Source organism: Pimephales promelas, chromosome 2 (assembly GCF_988280905.1).
Source record: "Pimephales promelas chromosome 2, fPimPro1.hap1.1, whole genome shotgun sequence".
Classification (NCBI taxonomy): domain Eukaryota; kingdom Metazoa; phylum Chordata; class Actinopteri; order Cypriniformes; family Leuciscidae; genus Pimephales; species Pimephales promelas.
Genome location: NC_142770.1, coordinates 15,180,914 through 15,204,154, shown reverse-complemented (window position 1 = coordinate 15,204,154; position 23,241 = coordinate 15,180,914). Strand labels below are relative to the sequence as shown.

The 23,241-nt window shown below is 37.4% G+C and overlaps 1 protein-coding gene across 5 annotated transcripts; it reads right to left on the bottom strand.

Annotated features, from left to right (window-relative positions):
* Positions 1 to 106: 106 nt before the first annotated feature.
* Positions 107 to 18,881, bottom strand: glrx2 (glutaredoxin 2). 5 transcript variants are annotated; one of them, XM_039668698.2, is made up of 4 exons: positions 18,863 to 18,881; positions 1,524 to 1,587; positions 733 to 909; positions 107 to 588 (listed from the first exon to the last, which is right to left on the bottom strand). In XM_039668698.2, the coding sequence occupies exons 2-4, from the start codon at positions 1,584 to 1,586 to the stop codon at positions 421 to 423; spliced, it is 408 nt and encodes a 135-aa protein (XP_039524632.2). In that variant the 5' UTR covers position 1,587; positions 18,863 to 18,881; the 3' UTR covers positions 107 to 420. The 5 variants fall into 5 exon arrangements, with proteins under 5 accessions (XP_039524632.2, XP_039524634.1, XP_039524633.1 ...); XM_039668700.2 differs by lacking the exon at positions 18,863 to 18,881 and adding an exon at positions 2,221 to 2,275; XM_039668699.2 differs by lacking the exon at positions 18,863 to 18,881 and adding an exon at positions 2,174 to 2,244.
* Between the last annotated feature and the right edge of the window lie 4,360 nt (positions 18,882 to 23,241).

Sequence of the window (23,241 nt, the reverse complement as noted above, 5' to 3'; positions counted from 1 at the left end):
GTGTCAAAATAACACGCTCAATTAATAGTATGTAACAATGCTTTCAATTTCAAACTAGTAACCGGGTTGACGATTTGATTCTTACAGAATAGTCGTCAGTAATCAGTTTACGTTGTAAAATGAGGTTTTATTCCAAACCACTGGGTGTTTGTGTGCTTACAATAAAAAAAAAACAGAATTTTTTTGAAAAATTTTTTTAAACTTTATTTAAAATAATGTGTATACTGTACATAACTGAATACATAGGTGCTGTAACTCAAGTCCAGAGTCCCAGAAAAAAATAAAATAAAAAAAAACAAAACAAATAACAATACTCAAAGTCAAATCAGGCAGTTACAGCAGCATACATTTTAAGACACAAATACTTAATCTGTATTTGGGCTGTTCAATGGTGACCAAGTATAGATATACATTACAAAACTATGACTGATTAGGTTGATATTGACCACTGCCCGAGCCCTCAGGGCTGGTACTCAAACAGCATGGATGACATTGTTCAATAAGAGGTAGAAGTTTCCCTTGTTGGTGGAGCTGTTTTGTATCCGAGCCACCTCCAATGCACTTCCCATTAATAAAGACTCTTGGCACCTGAAAGAGTGAAAAGGCCTATCGTCAACAATACCATCTTGACAAAAATGATATATCTACTTATATATAAATCACATTCAAAAATCCAATCAGCATCCAGGAATGGGAATGGTTTGGTAAATATAAACAAATGACAGGACTTACTGTTCTGGCACCTGTTATTTGTGCTAAGGTCTCCTGGAGACGTCGGCCATCGTTGTGCTCATCCAATTCGACAACTTTATATGTAGCTCCAATCTCATTAAAGACGTTCTTAGCCATCTTACAGTAAGGACATGTGGTTTTGGAGAATATTACAACACAGTTACTGGACACAACATCCTATAAAGTAAAAAATAAAAACATATTTAAGACATGGGATATATAATTAGCTCTGCAAGAATTGTGGGGAAAAACCTCCAGGTTTTCTTTGCTCGTTTGTTGAACTTGTAGTGCAGCACAATTTGGGACAAAATGTTGACTATGATATAATAATAATATAATGTTTCAAAAGCCCAGTAAAAATCTAGTATTTGAGAAAAAAAATCTCACCTAGAAATACTGATTTTGTTTTTATTGTAATTTAACTGTGCAGCGCAAATATATTGGTATATAAATGTTTTCAACTGAAGTAAATAGGGATGGACCAAAACTGTCTGGGTACCAAATTTTGTTCAAAATTTGAGTAAATGATGACAAAATAATTTTCCTTATTATTTTTGTGTACTATCCCCTTTAAGCTGTTATTCACATTCGTCCAACATTTTCAATGAATTTATAGATCCGGTTCACTAAAACAGTTCTAAATGATTCATTCACGAATCTGGAACGCAAGGAATAGTGTTCCACAGAAAAGACACTCATAAGGGTTCGGAACGAAATAAGTGAGTTAAAAAGACAGAACCATTAAAGGAAGAACCATTCCTTTAATTGACGCAAAACAAGCGTAAATTTACCTGAACAAACTGATTACATGCTGTGCTCGACAACCCAGGCGCAGACGACGTAAAGTTCCCCATTCTAGATAAACGACATGAAATGAGTTCGAACTGAGAGAAAAGACACAACCATTTAAGACAGACTGATATTAACACACGTGATGACCTTGTTATAATCACTGGTCTGTAAAAAAGACATGTTAAAGATACAAGGAAAGCAAATGCAGTTAGTGCAAATACAATAGAATTAGCCTGGCATTTTAAGTCAGTCATGTTCGAAAAAATGTTGTCTTATTCACGACTGAAACAAGTAGTAAACAGGATCACACAGCTTGACTGTAACGTAATCTGATCAGATCATACAGTGGGATTTAAAGACTACACATACACACCTACAACCTAACCTAAAGTACGTTAACTCGTACAGTCAAAAAACGGAAAAAAACATGGCGGTCTTGATTTCAATCTTAGTTTAAATTAATGTATGCAATCATATTAAAATAAGTAATATTAATAATTGTCCTCATAATGACCTTAGAATCGGATAAGCCTGCTTGTATTTGTATACAGGCTGTAAACAGCCTCTCGCAAACATCGTGGAGTGTAAAACGACACGCGCCGCTGTGTAAATAAAAGACTGTCTTAATGACAGTGTTGGTTTTACATACAAATATGTTTCTGCAATTTTCATCCAAAGTACAAAACACACGCATACCTCTCAACCGGAAACACATTAGTATGACGTAAAAAGCACCGTCTCTAGGCTCCGCCCATCACGGGTCCATGAACACTTTTCTACCAGTGTGTCCTGATCATTATGAGACATTTGTTTTCCTCTAGTCTAGGGGGCCATGGTGGCTCATAAACCCAATTACATTCTAGCACCATTTATTGTCTCATTGCAGACATGAATAAGGTATTTGTTTTTAACACGGGCTTTTATTAATTCAAAGAATTGGCATCTGGAACTAGAAATTCACATATAATGCCTTATCAGTAAATCACAATAGTTATTGGTCCATTTTCACCAGCGTGTTTTGTATAAATATGTAATGTGTAGCTACTCCCCTGTCCTTCAGAGTTAGATTTTTAAAATTTGTATTATTATTATTATTATTATTATTATTATTATTATTATTATCTGAAAGAATTCGTTTTGCATCCATGGGGTGGCACTGTGTTATTTTGAAAAAAAAAACAAAAACAAAAAACAAACAACAACAACAATGGATAGAACCGGTTGTTCTTTCTTTCTTTCTTTCTTTCTTTCTTTCTTTCTTTCTTTCTTTCTTTCTTTCTTTCGTTCTTTCTTTCTTTCTTTCTCTCTCCCCCACGTTTTATGACAAGTGATTTAACGCTGCTCCCTAATCTCTGTTTTTCTCAAAAGATGCTACATTGCCATTTGCAAGAAAAAGGAAATTGATTTTTACCCACTAATCCTTATGAATTAACCTAACCAAAAAAGAATTATAATTTTTTTTTTTTATAATTTACACAACGGCATCAGTTATCCAGCTTATGGTTATTTTGTCAACAATAAATGGTTTGAAAACCCCAAGGATGAGGAATTCCATATGAAATATTACAGCACTAAACAGGCCCTAAAATTGTTCTCTGGATTGCAGCTTTGAAACAAAAATAAACTTTGAATAATTTATTGCTTACATATTGTAAAGTTTAATGGCCTGAACTCTGTGATCATTATTGTTAAAGAAAGATGAGCAGTGTGTTCACCTATCACCTTTTTTTTTTGCAACAGTAAACTGTACTTAAAGAGTCACTGGGAAAGTAGATTGATGTGTCTCATAACCTGGCCTTGCGTCCATTTCCAGCATTCCTAGTACTTAAAGGAGTTAAGTGATTAATCACTAGGCTCACCAGCCACTGTAGCTAGTGGTTTTCCAATGTTATTAGCCACTCAGTGTCAGATTTTGACGTAAATACAATACCATGACGCATGGATCCATTATTATGTTATGTTTTCTTAATCAACTGTTTATGTTCACTTAAACCAGAACTGACTGTGCTTACGTGAATATTCACCAAGACATTTTGACATTATTTTGTGTGTATTTGACTGTTTAAGCCATAGACTGTAAAAAAAAAAATGGACAAAGCCTCTGTGACGTCACCCATAGACTTTCTGAAGAACAGTTTTGAGGCTGTTTATGGGGGGGTATGGGTGGCGCCAGCTTGAAAAATCTTGGAAATACAAAAATACAAATGTTCAGAAAGGATACAGAGGTGGTATGATGTGCTGTGTCAGACGTTAAATTCCACTCGGCGCAGCCCGTTATCAGCTGTCAATCAAAGTTAACCGCCCTTATTTGTCATACATTTTATATCTAAATACGATCTAAACTAACGAGTTAGAAAAAAAATTCACCCCCCTCACAGTTGTCAGGCACTCAGAACCTATTGAAAAATACAATAAAAGTCCACGGGACCAACCTGTAAAAGCATGAATTTGCTGTGAAAACGGACATTTTAACATGGGGTCTATGGACATTTCCTCCCTTTTGGGACCTCCCTCTAGCGGATTTTAGATGTATTGCAGTTTTTTCGCACTTCCGGGTAGGCTTCATTTTTTTTAGTTTAGAACCCATTTAAGCCCACCGGCAACTATAGTTGCCGCAGTGTATAGTTGCCATTTTCCTTGTGTAAGTATTTTTCTAGATGTTATCCATGTTGTATGTCGCAATGTCATGCAAGGAAACAACCAAATAAAGGATTTCAAGGGAAAAAAAAAAGGTATTCACTTCCTTCCTGTCACATGAGGCTGTCAACTTCCTACCCCTATTTCCAGGAAGCATGGTGAAGGCAAACCCTCCCAAAGAAAGCTAATTTTCATATTACTAATAAGTATTTTTTGTTGACATATATATATATATATATCTAGATAATTATGAAGGTCTCTAGAATCCTCTAAACAAAACAAATCTTACAATAGTTCTATAGTTTTTTGTATAGTTAGTCAAAAGTCCAAGCGGCAACTATAGTTGCCTTGTAAGTACATATATGCCTTGTACTAATATTTTTTGTTGACATATACATATATCTAGATAATTATGAAGGTCTCTAGAATCCTCTAAACAAAACAAATCTTACAATAGATCTATAGTTTTTTGTATAGTTAGTCAAAAGTCCAAGCGGCAACTATAGAATGCCTTGTAAGTACATATATCATGGGGAAATGGGGTATACTGTGTTAATAGGTTAATAATTCAAGGTTATTGGACTTGTTTAATAACTTTACCCTTGTATGCACTGTTATTTTAGTTTTTTGCCATTTTGTCATTTGTTTTATATATATATATATATACACTCACCGGCCACTTTATTAGGTACACCTGTCCAACTGCTCGTTAACACTTAATTTCTAAGCAGCCAATCACATGGCGGCAACTCAGTGCATTTAGGCATGTAGACATGGTCAAGACAATCTCCTGCAGTTCAAACCGAGCATCAGTATGGGGAAGAAAGGTGATTTGAGTGACTTTGAACGTGGCATGATTGTTGGTGCCAGAAGGGCTGGTCTGAGTATTTCAGAAACTGCTAATCTACTGGGATTTTCACGCACAACCATCTCTAGGGTTTACAGAGAATGGTCCGAAAAAGAAAAAAACATCCAGTGAGCGGCAGTTCTGTGGGCGGAAATGCCTTGTTGATGCCAGAGGTCAGAGGAGAATGGCCAGACTGGTTCGAGCTGATAGAAGGTCAACAGTGACTCAAATAACCATCCGTTACAACCAAGGTGGGCAGAAAAGCATCTCTGAACACACAGTACGTCGAACTTTGAGGCAGATGGGCTACAGCAGCAGAAGACCACACCGGGTGCCACTCCTTTCAGCTAAGAACAGGAAACTGAGGCTACAATTTGCACAAGCTCATCGAAATTGGACAATAGAAGATTGGAAAAACGTTGCCTGGTCTGATGAGTCTCGATTTCTGCTGCGACATTCGGATGGTAGGGTCAGAATTTGGCGTCTACAACATGAAAGCATGGATCCATCCTGCCTTGTATCAACGGTTCAGGCTGGTGGTGGTGGTGTCATGGTGTGGGGAATATTTTCTTGGCACTCTTTGGGCCCCTTGGTACCAATTGAGCATCGTTGCAACGCCACAGCCTACCTGAGTATTGTTGCTGACCATGTCCATCCCTTTATGACCACAATGTACCCAACTTCTGATGGCTACTTTCAGCAGGATAATGCGCCATGTCATAAAGCTGGAATCATCTCAGACTGGTTTCTTGAACATGACAATGAGTTCGCTGTACTCAAATGGCCTCCACAGTCACCAGATCTCAATCCAATAGAGCATCTTTGGGATGTGGTGGAACGGGAGATTCGCATCATGGATGTGCAGCCGACAAATCTGTGGCAACTGTGTGATGCCATCATGTCAATATGGACCAAACTCCCTGAGGAATGCTTCCAGCACCTTGTTGAATCTATGCCACGAAGAATTGAGGCAGTTCTGAAGGCAAAAGGGGGTCCAACCCGTTACTAGCATGGGGTACCTAATAAAGTGGCCGGTGAGTGTATATATATTATAATAATATTATATAGTATTTTATTATACAGTATAATACTGTATATATATAATTTTTTACTTCATTCTATTTATTTGTAGGCCTTATTTATTTATTTTCATTTCACTTTTTGATACACAATGCCCTGTTATGGCTGCACTTTGTTCTGGACTCTACCACTATAACCCTTGTGCGCTGTTCATTTGAGGTTTACAGTCAGGCTGTTTGTGGTCTCAGAGACCCCAGGCAACAAAATGTAATTTTGTAACAAATTTTGTAACAAATTTTGTACAAATTTTAAATGTAATTTGTTACATTTTGTAACAAATTGCATTTTTGATATATGCATATCTACATATTATGAAATCATAATTATAACAATATAAGTTACTTTTTGTAGTAAGTTTAGCAGTTTTTCAAAGTTTAGCAGTTTTTTTTCAATAATGTTACATTATGATTAGAATCAAACCTGATCAGGATGTTACAAAGAGAAAAGTTGGAGTCTTTAGAGTTTATAATTTATTTCAAACATCTGTTTTTCACATAATTCAAAAAATTGTGTGAAATGTGCCACCAAATTTCTGTGTTCTTTCTGATTTTGAGGATGAATCATTTGATTCTATAACATTATTGAAAAACAGATTTTTTTCCAGTACAAAAAATGCCTAAACTTCGACAAAAAGTTTCTTTTATTGTTATAATTGTGATTTCATAATATCTAGATATGAATACAACTGGAAAAACTTGTGAAAATATGTCTTTCATTTAGTCAAATAGCAAATCGTAAATAGTGGTGCTCTGCAGCCATCTACTGGTTGAAGTGATAATTTGTTACTTTTAAAACGGCATTTTCCAAAAGATTGGCAAAAATCTTACACTAAACCATGTCAAATTATCCATGTTATCCCCATAAATGAAAGTTAGAAATGTGGGTCAAAAAGACCCCAAACAGCACACAAGGTTTAAGACAAATGGATGTGTTGTTTGTTGTGTTTTTATATTGAAGACATTATAAGCTATAGATTCCGCTTTTTTGGGTTCGCATCAAACATTCTTCGACTTTTATACACAATAAATTTGTTTATGAATAAAGATTGATCTGTTGAAAGCAGTTATTTTGAGATAAATGCCAAATGTTCTCCTCCTATTCATATTTAACAATGATGGGGCGCATACAACATATTTTCCCACTGGCAACTATAGTTGCCGAACATTCAAATACGATTTTCAAGAAGAAAAAAAAAACCCGAGGAAATAAATGCAGAACATGTTCACATAGGACATTATTAACACGACTATATGCATGAAACCATTAAGAAAAATTTGGGCACAAATGGGTTAACGCAATAAGCAGCGAAAAAGAACGTAATTTAGTACTGAAAGGAGGCTGTATGTGCAACATACTTTGGGTTTGAGCACAAAATCTCCAGGAATGAGTATAAATATGCACAATCCCATGCCAAAATTCAAGCCCTGTAACAGCAACAATATTCATGGAACGAGTTAATGAGAGGAGGCGTGTTTGTGTGTAACTCGAATAGCAGCTGTCTTCAAAAAATGTATATTATATATATAAAATTTAAGGAGTGACTGCGTAACACGCCACTACTGAACACATACACATATATATGCAAATCATGATTACCGGTAATCGATTTGACAGCACTATTATAGATATTATGTTTTGAATATTTATACACATTTAAGTGATAAATATCACTGATGCCAAAAATTACATTAGGCCTAAAGTTCAAATAAAAACTATATTTTTGGTTTCCTGCATGTCTTCCTACTTATATGGCACATACGATATCCTGGGAACAACCACAGGTCATCTTCTCAATGAACACAAAAACCTATTGGCCTTTATGATGCAAAAGCAAATTGAGAGTTCACCCAAGCTACCACACTCTTCAGAGCCAGAGCCACACATATAGCGTCTTTAATATTTTCCATTCGCCCTTTTCCCATGATTATCAAGGGTCCGCGTGTAACCCACATGTCATAATAATGGCGAAACCCTCCTTACTATTTACAGCCTCATGACAAGTAATGACCTGCCATACACCGAAACTCATCAGGACCTCTGGAAACGTAATTCCCCACCCCCAGCAGGTTTTCACAGCAGACGCCCCTCGCCCACGCTCCCCTCAGAGCGGTGTCATCGGAATATGCCCCGCTGATTTAATATCTGTTTGCTGCATGCATTTGTGGGCCGCCATGTAATCAAGCAAGAAGCCACTGCTGCAACTGCCCTCATAAATCACCGTTCCTGGCGGACAATCATGCCTGGCGTGGCCCTAGTGAAGCCACTGATTACACTCACTGCCTTATTAAAACCGTTCCCGCCGAAGGAAACGCGCGCGTCTTTTTATTTATCGGCCTCGTGTCATTTGCGGCAGTTCCGTCTTACGCTCTTAAATGATTTGGCGCGGTGATGGAATGACGCCTCAATTGAGTTCACGGGAGGAGAGGGTGCCGTTCCAATAATCTCTGGAGCATCGCCTCACTGAACTGCCCGTGATTCCTCCCTCCTGTCAAAGCCAACTAACGTCTCCTCCCGGAGAAGGTACAACAGACTCGTCTCGGCAATAAGCTGTGGCATTTTGTTAGAGAAAGTTACCACACTATGTCACAGAAGGGCTTGTTTCGAAGGCCACAACCTGCACTTTCACAGGTATAGGCTTGAGATTGTTACATGATAGACAGATACATTAGCTGAGGTGGAGAAAGATGACCTTTTTAAGATATGGCTAATTTCCATTTCCAAATTCCTAAAGGATCTATTTTTAATTTAATGATTTGCGGCACCGTTTAAAAATAATAAATCCACAAATTGCACTCTGTGAACAGCATCATAATTTAGTTAATATCACTTTTGCATGGCCTGCCCTACTCCCACTGAAGTGCATTGAAACGCACAGCATTATTCAACGTTTTGACGTAATTTCCACTGAAACAGCTCCTCCCCTTTTTAAAAATAGCCAATAGCGTTTAGTTTATATCACACCTAGTTCTAATTTCTAACAGTTTCTCCTCCTAATTTCCTCCATAATGCTTAGTGTTGCCAACTTTTTAGCCACATTTCAGACCCCTTTAGCGACATTTTTTCAAAAAAGCGAATAGCGACAAATTTAGCGACTTTTTGAATAAACGTCCGTAACCTCCAATACTTTGACATTCGCTATATTATATTAAATAAAGCATTAATTTAGAGAGAAAACACATTAGGCAGACAGAACGCAAGTACGACGCGATGACGCCATTGATATGCTAATTAACGTATAACGTCATCTAGCGACATTTAGTGACTTTTAGGCAAGGCGTTAGCTACTTTCCTTTGAAAATAGTCGGCAACAGCGATAATGCTCTAAAATATAGCATTCTGTGCAGAATTCAAATGGGTGCGATATATTTTCTGGTCTGCGCTGACTCGCACAAAAACTACAATTTTGATTTCATGTGGTTGCATGAGGCGTCGCCGCATAGTTCACATATTCTCACACATTTGCGCTTTAATGCAGATTATTCCAGTACACTGCATAACAGCTCATATACTGTAGACCATTTTGCAAGATGTAAACAACACTGGTCCAGAAGCACTTCCTGTTTCCGTTTTTTAACACTACACAAAAGATGGGATACAATACAACCAACAGAACATGTAAAACTGAATCAAAAAGTTAAACATCTTTAAGATGTTTTCTTTACATGTGAAATAAAGAAAACAGTTACAAACTGAAACAGGAAGTGTTTCTGGACCAGTGTTGTTTACATCTAGCAAAATGGTCTATACAAATTTGTCTAACTGTTTAAAATGTTACAGACTGAACATGTTCAAATAAGCACATAAAACAGCTAAAACATGAATTTGATTTATTTGCCGCTGAGAAAAGAGATCAAATATAAGAGAACAGAAATTAAAGATTCAAAGACACTGAAGGATGTGAAGGAACGTGAATTAAATTTAAAAAAAAAACAGACGTGCAGCAAAAATGATGAAACAAAGGAATGGAGATGAAAAAGAAACGCTGATAAATACTCCATTTTTAATATTGCTGAGATCAGAAACCGACTCAAGGATTTTAATTTGACGGTTAACTAAAAAAACAGTAATATAGAGTGAATGGGCCTCGCAGTGTGTTTTAGTGGTAGTGTACGGCGGGGGCTTCTCTTCTGTATTCATGAGAGATGTTTGCCCTTGGTGGCATTTGTTGAAAGGGCACACACTAGTGATCCTGGTTGTTCAAGGTCTCAGAAGGGATTTCACAGCTTCTTGAGCGCAGTAATCCACTGGTGTCCATTCAAGACGGCAAATGAAATACACCCCAAAGAGGGGCTGGGGGAAATAGATACCTCCATCCGACTGTAGCGCTGCTATAATTGGACAGTACCAGGTGTGAAAAAAAGTGTGGATCAGATTTTGATTGGGAGGAAAAAGCAATATGTCATGGAGGCTTCACTGCTTTTCAAAAGATATAAGGCTGGTATCAAGAGTTCTTCATGGATAAATAAGAAACAAGAAACACTGTAGTTGATGGAGGACAAAACATAGGCCACTTCTTAAACAACAATGAGGTTTACTTCATAAATTGACCCTGTTTTCTCCAAAGTCAGTTGCATAATATTCAATAAAATGTTAGTCTTCATAATCTTCATTATCTAAGATGATAAAAGTCCAAAAATATAATTCAGTTTTACGTGTTTGGGTATGTACAGTCAGGGACGGCCTTACCTATGTCAATCCCATTCATTTTCTCTGTAGGTCATTGATTTTCAGCCATAATGGCTAAACCATTCAAGGTATATTGACCAAGGTTGTGAAACCGAAGTTTCTGCTCCTATAAAAGCCACAAGCTACGAAATCAACTTTGTTTTTTTGCTAAACACTGACATCTCTGATTGGTCGAACTCGCGGTTACCATGGCGATATTGGTGATATTGCCAGCAGCCATATCACCCTGTAGCCCAAGACTGGTTGCCCACTAAAGCTAAGCAGGGCTGAGCCTGGTTAGTACCTGGATGGGAGACCTTCTGAGAAAGCCAGGTTGCTGCTGGAAGAGGTGTTAGTGAGGCCAGCAGGGGGTGCTCACCCTGTGGTCTGTGTGGGTCCTAACACCCCAGTAAAGTGATGGGGACACTATGCTGTCAAAAGAGCACCGTCCTTCGGATGAGACGTTAAACCGAGGTCCTGACTCTCTGTGGTCATAAAAAATCCCAGGATGTCTTTCGAAAGAGTAGGGGTGTAACCCCGGCATCCTGGCCAAATTTGCCCAGTGGCCTCTGTCCATCATGGCCTCCTAATCATCCCCATATAGACCAATTGGCTTCATCACTGTCTCCTCTCCACCAGTAAGCTGGTGTGTGGTGAGCGTTCTGGCGCAATATGGCTGCCGTCGCATCATCCAGGTGGATGCTGCACATTGGTGGTGGTTGAGGAGATCCCCCCCCTCTATGTGAAGCGCTTTGAGTTTCCAGAAAAAAAAGCGCTATATAAATGTAATGAATTATTAATTATTATTAATTATTATAATTATAATTAATTATTATGGCGACATAGTTCACTTTTCAAAAAATGTTTGCTGATAATTTACTCACCCTCATGTCATCCAAGATGTCCATGTCTATCTTTCTTCAGTCGAAAAGAAATTAAGGTTTTTGATGAAAACATTCCAGCATTTTATATAATGGACAAACGGTTCAAGGTCCAAAAGACAGTTTCAGTGCAAACTGCAAACTGTTTAAAGGGCTTTAAATGATTCCGGACGATGAATAAGGGTCTTATCAAGCGAAATGATCACTCATTTAATATATAAGTAGCAAAGTTTAAGTTTTATAAGCTCAAATGCTCGCCTTGCTCTGTTCTGTGATGCACGTTCGTGACTCTCCTGTTCGAACTCGTTCATCAAAATGAACGAATCCTTTTCCAAGACAATTCGTTCGTTTCGTTCGTTGAATGAACCAAATGACTCTGAAAAAGATTTGTTCATTTTGATGAACGATTTTAAACAGGAGAGTCACAAACGTGCGTCACAGAACAGAGCAAGGCGACCAATTGAGCTTATAAAACTTAAACTTTATTATTTATTTATTAAATGAGTGATCGTTTCGCTTGATACGCCGTTCAACGCAGAAGTATACGTTGCGCTTTAGTGGACAGGTAGTACACAATTATTTGTAATAAAAAATACACTAAATAGTCACTAAATAATGTAATAAGAAAAAAGGAGCAAAATCATTATGAACAAAAATGCTTAAAAATCACTTTGCTAGTAGTGTTAAATAAATAATCCAATAACTGTTCAGAAAAATGCACATGCTTACTTTTAAAGCAAAGATTAGAATTTAAAAATCATTGTACTTTAACAGTAACTTAGCCAACTGAAAACAAAACCAAAAGGAAAGAGGCAGAGCTAACATGGGAAATGGAATAGAAAATTAAAATGAAGGCACATCTTGAACAGAATTGGGGTAGCCTAGTTCTACAAAAATATTTAAATAAATAAGAAACCTAAATGGAGGAGGAAGCTGAGACCTCAAATATCCTAGGCTAAACCATCTCATCTTCGAATGAATGTATTCGCAATCGTATCAATCTGTCACTTGACTTGTCAGCCCTTCACTTCCCCTCCAAATAGCTGATCTAAAAGCCCATCTATGTTATCATACTTTTCCACCCAAGACGTTTAGCATCCTCAGTGTTGGAGCTTTTATCAGTTGGATTCAGAGACTCCTGCTGCCCACTAACAGCTTGACTACTTTATCTCAGCCAGGAATTGTGTTGACCTTGCAACAACTCCTTATTGAGGCTTCAATAGATTTTTTTTTTTCACAGTAAAACACATCAGACTTAAATGACAAGCAAGTTCAAATCGCGCCTTTAACATTTCAGCACTGCCTCTAGGCTAAATATTGTCTTTGAAAGGACTTTTTGTCAGATGAACAATGAGTGTTTCAGTCACATCGGTTTTGGCTAAACTCTAATAAGAAATAAGTTAAGTTGTCTTAACTTAAAAACAAAAACAAAATGAATTTCAGCCATTAATAGCATTATTTATTAGCACATCAAAGGTAATGCATATCAGTTATCATTATTTGATGAAACTGCTGCCTCGATCAATACAATCTGTGTAAAACATTCTTTGTTTTACCATCAGCGGCTATGCATTGTTGTGATAGGCATACAGTGCGATGAATAAAAAAAATTGAGCAATACCTATTTTTAATTGACTGGATTTCACATATAGGGTTAGGATTAGGTTTGGTTTAGTTTAGTTACATGTAATTATGCATATTTTATTGTTATTACTACAGTTATGTAACAAGGATAATACATTGAATCCCATTTCTGTTTTGTGACGAAATAAGGAAGTTGTTAGTTTGTCAGCTGATTAATAGGGGCTTTCTCACCGGGTAGTTTTAGGAACTTAGTTCTAGGTACTTGCCACCCTGGTGGCTTCTCAAGAACTAATGGTTCCCCTAGGAACATTTTCCAGGTTGCATTCGCACTGCCAGTAGGAACAGTTGTATGACGTCCCAGGATCATGTAACTGACGTTAAAGGGTACCCTAAAACGGCGGATGTTAACGTATGGTCAATAGACGTCCCAAGACGTCAGTTATATGACGTCTTGGAATGAGACTGTAGCCGTTTCTCAATATGCGTACTTGTCTGTACTTGTGTTCTTGTGGACTTGTGAAACGTCATGAGTCGCTGCCGAAGTACTGTTCCAATTCAAAGTTCGCATCTAGCCAAGTCCACTTCAAATCCCCGGATGTGTTCTTGATCCGCCCCGTTTACCGAGGATGCATCGAGAGGTGACTTGTGTGGACTTGAGATAGCCAGGTAACCCAGAATGCACCACGCACCAACCAGCAAGCGTCAATAAGAGAGGAGAAAATCCGCGAAATATCAAATTACTACTGTTATTGAGTCATGAAATGTAATTTTAAGAGTGTTTCAGGCGAGAATGTGGTTGTTTAAATCTCAAATCTGTAGTTTATTTAAAAAGATAGCGGCTATCTGAAAAATGCATCTGACGTTTTCGGAGTTCTGACATCCAAGCCTTCAGCGGACACTCAGCGAGATCAACGCCGACTGGAACAGCTTATCCTCGGCTAGCGCTTCTGACGTTTGCAGCCGGCTCTGATCTCTCTAGTCTAGTGGACAAACCTTGACGTATAATTCGTCTTGTGTATAAGTCTATCTTTGGTCTCATTAAACTATAGTTTGTTCCATAGTGCTGGGTTAGGCCCTGAAGTAGGATTCTTATTTAGTTCCTCCAATAGAGTTCCTAGAACTAAAACTGTTCCCAGTTCCTGCTGTACGAATGGTAAAAAACAGGTACTTCAGCCAATAGGAACTAGGAACTATATGTTCCTCCAGTGCGAAAGCCCCTAATGACCGTTGCGATCAAATTTCACCTCAGACAAAATTGTGTGAGTGTCAGAATTTTTAAGAGACATTGTATTCTGAGAACCACAGTTCTATATAGGATGAATACGGGTATAATGAATGAAATGAATTCATTCCAGAGCAACTGTAGGGGAGCAAAAATAACATAGTTCACCTTCAGCTGTATTTGCCAAGTCAACATGTGTAGGAATCACATTCATACATTCTACTTTTTCTTCCCACATGTGTCCGTCTCCATTTCACATCTCACTCTCTCTATCCGTCGTTCTCACACTCTTCCTCGCCTCCTGTGCACTGTGATGTGTCTGTCACTTTCTCTGTCACTGCCACTCCCCTCCACACAACTTGGCAGATCAGTGGTTGGTTACCATGGCGATGCAACAGCCCAGTTACTCCAAGGCTACCTGCACCCAACCGTCTTCCCTCCGGCTTAGAGATGTGAAGCCGTCACCTACCCATGAACACCACTCTCCCCAGCATCACTCTCCCGATAAACAGCCGAGAATAGCTGTTTGTTCCACAGATGTGCATTTCAAATGCTCATTGTGCTTTTGTGATCTAACGCAGGGCAAGATGTGTTCAAATAACAGCCGCCTCTCACTGACGCGTTCTCCACATAATGCCATGTTCATGCTTGAAGAATCTTGCCGAGTGGAGGAAGTCATTTGTTTTCCCTGTCATTCCTGGATGCGCCCTGCCCCGCTTTCCACCAAACACGTCGAGCTGATCCGCTTTATTTATGGAAAGACAGATGGGCCAATTATCATAAAACCAAGAACGGTGCCGTTTCCTTTTTCAAACAGTTGACTTCATTATCTGCAAGAGTGGAGGGGAGGATGGAGAGGAAAGATGGCGAGCTTCGCACCTCTGGAGCCCGACCTCGCAAAACAAAGGTTGCCGTGCATAGTAATAAATTGTGAGGGATGGAGAAACGGGAAGGGTCCAGACTCCAGAATGAGTTTGTGATTGGCTCTTTAAGTGTGTGTGGGACTATATCCGGAGTAGATTAAGGAAATTAATCAAGTGCTTCTGCGACAGCCGCCTCACGAATGGGGATTCTGAGGGAAAACAATTGAACGAAAGGAAAGTGTCTACAGAGGAGGGAACAGCAAGCGCTGCTCGAGAAGATGGATGGATAAATAATTGAGCAAACAAATAATTAATGGTTTGAAGCTAATCCTTAAATATCCCACATTTTCAATCTTCAATCTCAAAACTGAAATTTTACATTTGTAACCTGAAATAATTATAATGTATATTAATATAAATGTACCAGTAGTAAACTTTTCAATACTGCTTGGGACTAAATTGGCCCAACTACTAGTGTATTATAAGATTAACAGTATTAAACTTTAAATGCATATCTAGTTTGTACTGAATCTGTACTACAAGTAAACTTACACTCTAAAAAATGCTGGGTTGTTTCAATATGGACAAACCCAAATGTTGGGGTTAAAAATGTAATAACAAAATTACAGTTGAAAGTGAAAGTTGAACTTGGGTTAAAATTTTAAAAGACATTTTTTAACCCAACATTTGGGTTTGTCCATATTGGAAACAACCCAGCATTTTTAGAGTGTATTAGTATTTTCTTTTTGTTTTTGTTTATGAAAGTACACATTGAAGTATACTCTCTGTAAACTACAAGTTTAGTATTAACTTGTAAGTTTTCTTTAAGTGAAAATAACATCATACTTATTGTTTATTACCTATATATTGTTGAACTTTAAGTGTACAGTAAAAAAACATTGGGTTATTTTTAACCCAACATTTTTAAGTGAGTATACTATATTTTCCAATTTAGGTTTTCATTCGTGTGTCCAACATTTTTCAACTCTTGGCGACCAGTAAAAAAAAAAAAAAAAAAAACGCTCAGCGCTTCGTTACGCTCATGGCGTTTAAAAAACGCGGCGCTCCCATTGAAAACAATTGAAAACATACGCCAGGCGCGTGGAAAAACGCTTTGGTGGGTACACGGCCTAAATATACAGTCTTCAACTGTAACACCTTTCATTTTTTTTAAAAAATTTCATTTTTTTTTTCTAGCATCATGCATCCTTTTTTTAATTCATATTTAATCACACATTTCATTAAAAAAAGCAACATTTTAAACAAAAAAACAGAGAAAATCGCATTTTTGTCGACTACCAATAATCATATATTAAAAGCACACAAACGTACACACACATTGGCACCCACACTTTGACATCCATACCAACACACCCACACAATTATAGCATAATTAATCCAATTGTCTTTATAATACGCAGAAGGAAAATCACAGAAAACAGGAATAAAGTGAGTATTTGCTTTATAGGCCAAACCTGAGAAAATGGCACCATCTAGTAAAAACGAGTAAAAATGTACATTTTGAAGCCTTACAGAATGAAAGCCAATGAACAAATACAGCATCCTTTTACAGTTGAATGACCCTGAGATGGGTTTCAATGGAAACAATTTTGTCCTTAAGGTTCTGAGTGTAACTATTTTGTGTATCAGTAAAATAGATTTATTAAAGTAAATGGGGGTGAAATGGTAACAATTTCAATAAAAATACACATACACCTGTGCCCAAAACTGATACTGTTTCTTTCGAAACAAAACTGAGAGACAGAAATGTCCATATGGCATAATGGTAATATATTAACAAGGGCTAAGTTTATATTTCTGAAAAGTATACCTGAAAGTACACTTTCTTATTTTTAGTTTTTTGTAAGGGTAGTGGGGGCAGTGTGTTCATAAAAATTCGACATGACCAAAAGTGCAAACAGTGTTCAGTTCTTTTCCTTTTTTTAGAAAAATCATTAATTTAGTTAATTTTTTATGACATTTAGCGCATGACTGAACCTGTTTGAACTGTTCTCGGTACGGCTCCTGCGTCTCGCTACTCAACAAGCTTAAGTGAAATCCTTCAAGACCGCATAATGAAAGCTCTGGACATTAGAGGCCTTTTACAGACCTCAAGGGAACCGCTGATGTTCCTCAAGTTCTGCATGACACTAGATTGACATCCTGGCTGTCTATCTGGTTATATTACACATGCTAGGGAAGCAGTCAACCCTGCAGTCTTGCTTGAGTTGACAGCTTGAATTTGTTAAGGGGTCTGTGTTACCACATGCACTCTCATGTGTGTCTCAGTGTGTCATGGGAAGTGAGATGTAAGGCTTTCTGATCCTCCAGCAATCAGTTGGCACGCTTTTTTTTTTTGAGTATTAATATGCTTTCCAATTAGATAAATGACAGCTGAGAATAGCAGGGCTTCTTCCTTTTGGGAGTTTTCAAAGCAGAGCAGTCGAGTGTATCAGAACATGTGTCGCCAGGAAAATATGAACATATTGTGAGGATTTTTCATTCATGTGATTGTTCTGGGTGTTCTCATAGAGTTTGGGCGATGATCTCAAGTTCACATTAATACTAAACGACATAAATTATGAATTCTCTGCAAACAGAAATGGTCAGGGTTTGTCGCTTTGGCACAGACTCTGTGGACCACTAAATCAATTGAAAGCACTGTAAAAAATTAATGTGAACTTCAAACGTTTGAACCACTGTGTCCATAAAATCTTTGGAAAATCAAGCATTTTATATGGTTGTTTCTTGTCAAGATGTGATTTTAATGACATAAATGTGAGGATATCTGTCAGGTTTGAATTAAACCATGACAAAAATAACCAAGATTCAGTTTCAAGATTCGTTAACTGCTATATTACGTGCATTCTCAAATCCAGTATGATATTTTCTAATTGCTCATTATAACCTTACCTGTTGGTCACTAACCTAAATTAACATTCACTTGAACATACAGTTTGCAAATGAAACATGTGAACGTACAGTCTATCTTGCCCCATATCAAAAATAACAAATAACCCTTGTTAAACTTAATTTGAATCTATACATTTCCCCTTAATTGTCTGTTAAACACTTTCCAAAGTATATACATTCCCTTTCCCAGCATGACTTTTTACTCTAAATAACACAATACACTTTAATGTTCTCTTATGTCACATTTCACGACCCTTTTAGACTATTAATGAGCAAATCACTTCGTTTGAGTTTCCCTTAACTCTAATGTCCCCGCTGCATACAATTTGCTCAAAATGGCGGACACCCGCGAACTCCACGTGCGCTACTGAACTCGCGTCACTTTAAGTATTATTTTACCCGTCAGTATCACACAACCGCTGAATAAAATTACTGTGCATACTTTCTTTCCATCTCTATTGTACAATACCAATTATTGTTTCACATACGAGCTTTCATTGCCGTCATTTCTGATCACGCTCTTATCACGGGTAATAAGAATAGTTTTCATGCTCAAAACCTACCGAACACAAATCCTAAATACCCAAACACTAAACATAACTGCTCATGGACCACCCCGACCCACAATAGACACAAGCAATCTTACCTGCAAGACAGATTTAACAGTATACAATTAGTCATTCATGGAGCATCTCAATTCGTTGTGTTATCTGCTCGTCTCTGCGTTAACTGCTATTACGTGCATTCTTGAGCAGACCTTGGAAAGAGCTCCCTCTAGTGGTTTGGACTAATTGATATACCCAGTATACTTATGAGTACATGTCATTCTTGCAGATATCTATCAATGTCACTAACAGGAGTCAAAGACACACTTCAAGCGCATTCAGAATTTTAGTCTGAATAGATTACTCTGAATATAAAAGTATAATAGTCTCAAATTTTGGGGGGGTCTTCTGTTTCTGTTTTAATTTACACTAGTGCCACACATGCATGTCAAACACAAGGTTGAATGAATATTTTATTCAATATTCATGAATACTCAGTGTTTATGAATAATTAACATCCGTTTTGGGAAATACTTGTATGGCTTTTCATGTTGCAGTATGGACGCTTTTTTATGCACCAAAAAATATATAAAAGGTCAATGTCCATTTTAGAAGAGATTTTCAATTAAAACTTGCTAAACTATCATGAACCAAATATGTAAAATCTCCCCTATTTACCATCTAATATCTTGTGTGAAATTGCTTCTGAGTAGGTGGATATGAGAAATTACACAAAGATATGCACCCATTAATTGTGCTAATTGCAAATAATTTTCTGTTGATGAAGATCTCTTGTGCGTTTGGTTTTGATAACGGCGTACTCATCGCCCATGATAATCAGTTGTGTTTTGTCACCCTGGAACCTGGAAGGTCGTTGTGGTAGAAGGCCATTGTTTGGAATATTTACAACAAATGTCAGTCATCAGTCGTCGCTGACATTTGATGAAAAAATGTAATCAATGTGAGCTTGTCATTGGGTTACAAAGGGTTCATATTGTGTGAATGATCCTCTGAGGCAGCAAGTCATTTAGCCAGAAGTAACAAATGGCCACATGAGGCCATTATGTTGTATCTAAAGCTTGTTTACTGTGTTTTAACAGATACAGGGGTATGAGGGTTATAAAGGATGGGGCAGTGTTGCCGTGGTCAAAAATAGCATTGAGGTCTGTTCCTTCTCAGCTTTTTCAAGAGCCATTTATAGCAGTGTTCCTATCATGAAAGCAAGTCCTTCTCAGACATCAAAACAGATCAACACATTGATTTTTCCATTCGGACATCTCCCGGAAAACATAGCCATTACTGGTCAGAGAAATTGTGCAGTGTTGTTCCTTAAAGGAGATGGTCTTAAGTGCTGGTCTAGGACTATCTTTCCTCACTACAGTTATACTTTGGCAAACATCCAAAAGAACATCGGCTCCAGAATGGAATAGAATTGGATTTGTTGAGCAGAAAAGTAATCCTGCATTGCTCAGTTCTACTGCAGGTTATTCACCTTGTAATGACTCCTTCTGCTAAGTCAATAGCAAATAAAAGTGTCCATGATAAAGAAATCTAGATGAAATGTATCAAGTTCAGAGTGTAATTGTGTGACACAGTGTGTTGTTGCTGTGTGTAGTTTGCATGTTCTCCATACATCCAAAAACATGCAGTATTAGTGAACTGGAGATGTTACATTGTCTGTATGTGTGAAAGCATGTGTGTGTGTATGTGTGTGTGTGTGTGTGTGTGCGTCTCCCAACCCATGTAATGACGAGGGTTGAGGAAAGACCTGGCAAGAACCTACCCTGGGAAAATCATTGCCGAAAAATGAATGGCCAGTCTCTCGTGTTTGGCAAGAGATGGCTATTTCAATCGGATATGACTAATAGCTGGATAGATAGATAGTTTTAATGGTATTTTTTAAATGTACTAATGTTTTTTAAAAAGAAATATTGATAAAATATTATCCCAAACGTATAGACGCTTGTTTCCACCACAGAACGAAAAATAATTATATATATAATAATAATTTATACTAATATTATAAATAATAAATTATAATAATATTTTTTTTCTCACAATTGCAAGTTTACTAAACATGTCTATTATGTGATATAAAGTCGCAGTTCCCTGTTATAAAGTCAGAATTGTGAGATATAAACTTCAGAGTTTTTTTTTTTTTTTTTGTTTATACCTCGCAATAAGCTTGTTTCTGCCACAGAATGAAACATAAAAAAGGTAATTGTGACTTTTTCTCGCAATTCGGACTTTATTTCTCAGAATTGCGAGAGGTAAAGTCAGAATTGCGAGATATAAAGTCACAATTGCGAGATATAAAGTCAGAATTGCGTGATATAAAGTTGGAATTGCGTGTTATAAACTCAGAATTACGCGATATAAAGTCATAAAGTCAGAATTGTGTGATATAAAGTCGCAATTGCGTGTTATAAAGTCAGGATTGCGAGATATAGTCACAATTGCGAGATATAAAGTCAGAATTGCGAGATATAAAGTCAGAATTTCATGATATAAAGTCGCAATTGCGTGTTATAAAGTCAGAATTCCGAGATATAAAGTCACAATTCCGAGATATAAAGTCACAATTGCGAGATATAAAGTCAGAATTTCATGATATAAAGTCGCAATTGCATGTTATAAAGTCAGAATTCCGAGATATAAAGTCGCAATTACATGTTATAAAATCAGAATTACGAGATATAAAGTCAGAATTACGAGATATAAAGTCAGAATTGCATGATATAAAGTCACAATTGCGTGTTATAAAGTCAGAATTGCGAGATATAAAGTCACAATTGCGAGATATAAAGTCAGAATTGCATGATATAAAGTCGCAATTGCGTGTTATAAAGTCGCAATTGCGTGTTATAAAGTCAGAATTGCGAGACGTAAACTCGCAATTGTGAGAAAAAGTCAGAATTATGAGATAAAAAAAGTCGCACTTCTGTCTTTTTTTCTCAGAATTGCGACTTTATATCTAGCAATTGTGAGATAAAAAGTCGCAATTATTTTTTCTTTTTTATTATTCAGTGGCGGAAACAAGCTTCCATACAATTCTGACTTGATTACACGCAACTGTGATAATGTCAGAATTGCATGATATAAAGTCCGAATTGCAAGATACAAACTGTCAATTGTTAGATAAAAAAGTTGCAATTATCTTATGAAATCTTTTATTCTGAGGCGGAAACAAGCTTCCATTCAAACTACTTAATCAGTTTTTCTGTTCATGAGTTCCGTTCCTTTAACGAAGCTGTCATTCTTCATTTTGATATCGGGACAGTTGCACATTATCACCTCTCTTCACTTTTAGGGCCACCACAAATTTGTTAAAATTAATATTATTTCAGAAATGAAAAAACAAAAAACAAAACATGCTGATCATTAAAGAGGTGGATCTATCAATTGCATTTGAATAATTTTTTGGAATAAATGTTTAGATACAATTTAGTATTCACATGTTGCTTCCCATTTGCTGTCAGAGATAATGAGGAAAGTGGGTTTAATCTCGACTGAAATTCTTCAGGGCGTCCATTGCATGGTCTGGTATCCTTGTAAGGGAAAAGCGCTCTACCTGATCCGAACTGCAGGATATTTCTGTTAAAAAGGTACATTTACTCACACAGCATGTCTTGTTATTGTATTTATTGAAACGCCACTCCGCGTGATTCAACAGTGGTTGCTTTTCAGCGAGTACAAAGGAGAGTTTTTAGTGCTGTGTTGTACATGCCCCAACAGCAATCATGAATTCCTCGCCCGTTTCCACACGAAAAGAGCCGACACCGCAAAAGCATGGATGACAGCAAGACATGATCTTGGCTCAGGTACTGTATGAAGTTACTTCAAAACATCTGCTAAAAATATTTTTAGACCCGATGATAATGGAGCAAGATCGTTATTTCTGAATAATTCACCATCATTTTCATGAATAAAGAACTGAATTTGCATTGTCTGTATGTCTAAAAATGACCATGCAAAATCATTGTGAATCACTTCTCCAATCTCACTGCTGTGCTATTGCCTTTCAGCGAAGTTGGGACATTCATCATACTCTGGTACCCGCTATATTTCTGGAAACGCGTCTCTGGGTCCGGGCTTTTGGCGAGCCACTCCATCATGGTGGACATCAGAGTTCTTTTCCCAGGTTCACTTTTCACACGTTTAGAGCAGCACAGGTTTTCAATACTGATCAGTCACAGCCTCTTTGCTGTTCATTCATCACTCGCCCCCAGTTATTTTTTTTCTCTCTCTTGGTTTTTCTCTCTCTCTGGTAAATCAGTGGGACAAAGTGTTGTGGATGAAGTGCACTAATCTTTCTCTGTGATTGCACAGGCTGCGGCGGAATGAAAGCTTCTTCTGTTTCTTATATTCTCTCGCCCTTGGCCACGACTTTGATTCCTATTAATTGAGGGAGATAAATGCTTAACAACAGATGAGGATTTAATGGATTGCATTGCAATGGAATTGTATGTTGTTGAGCAAA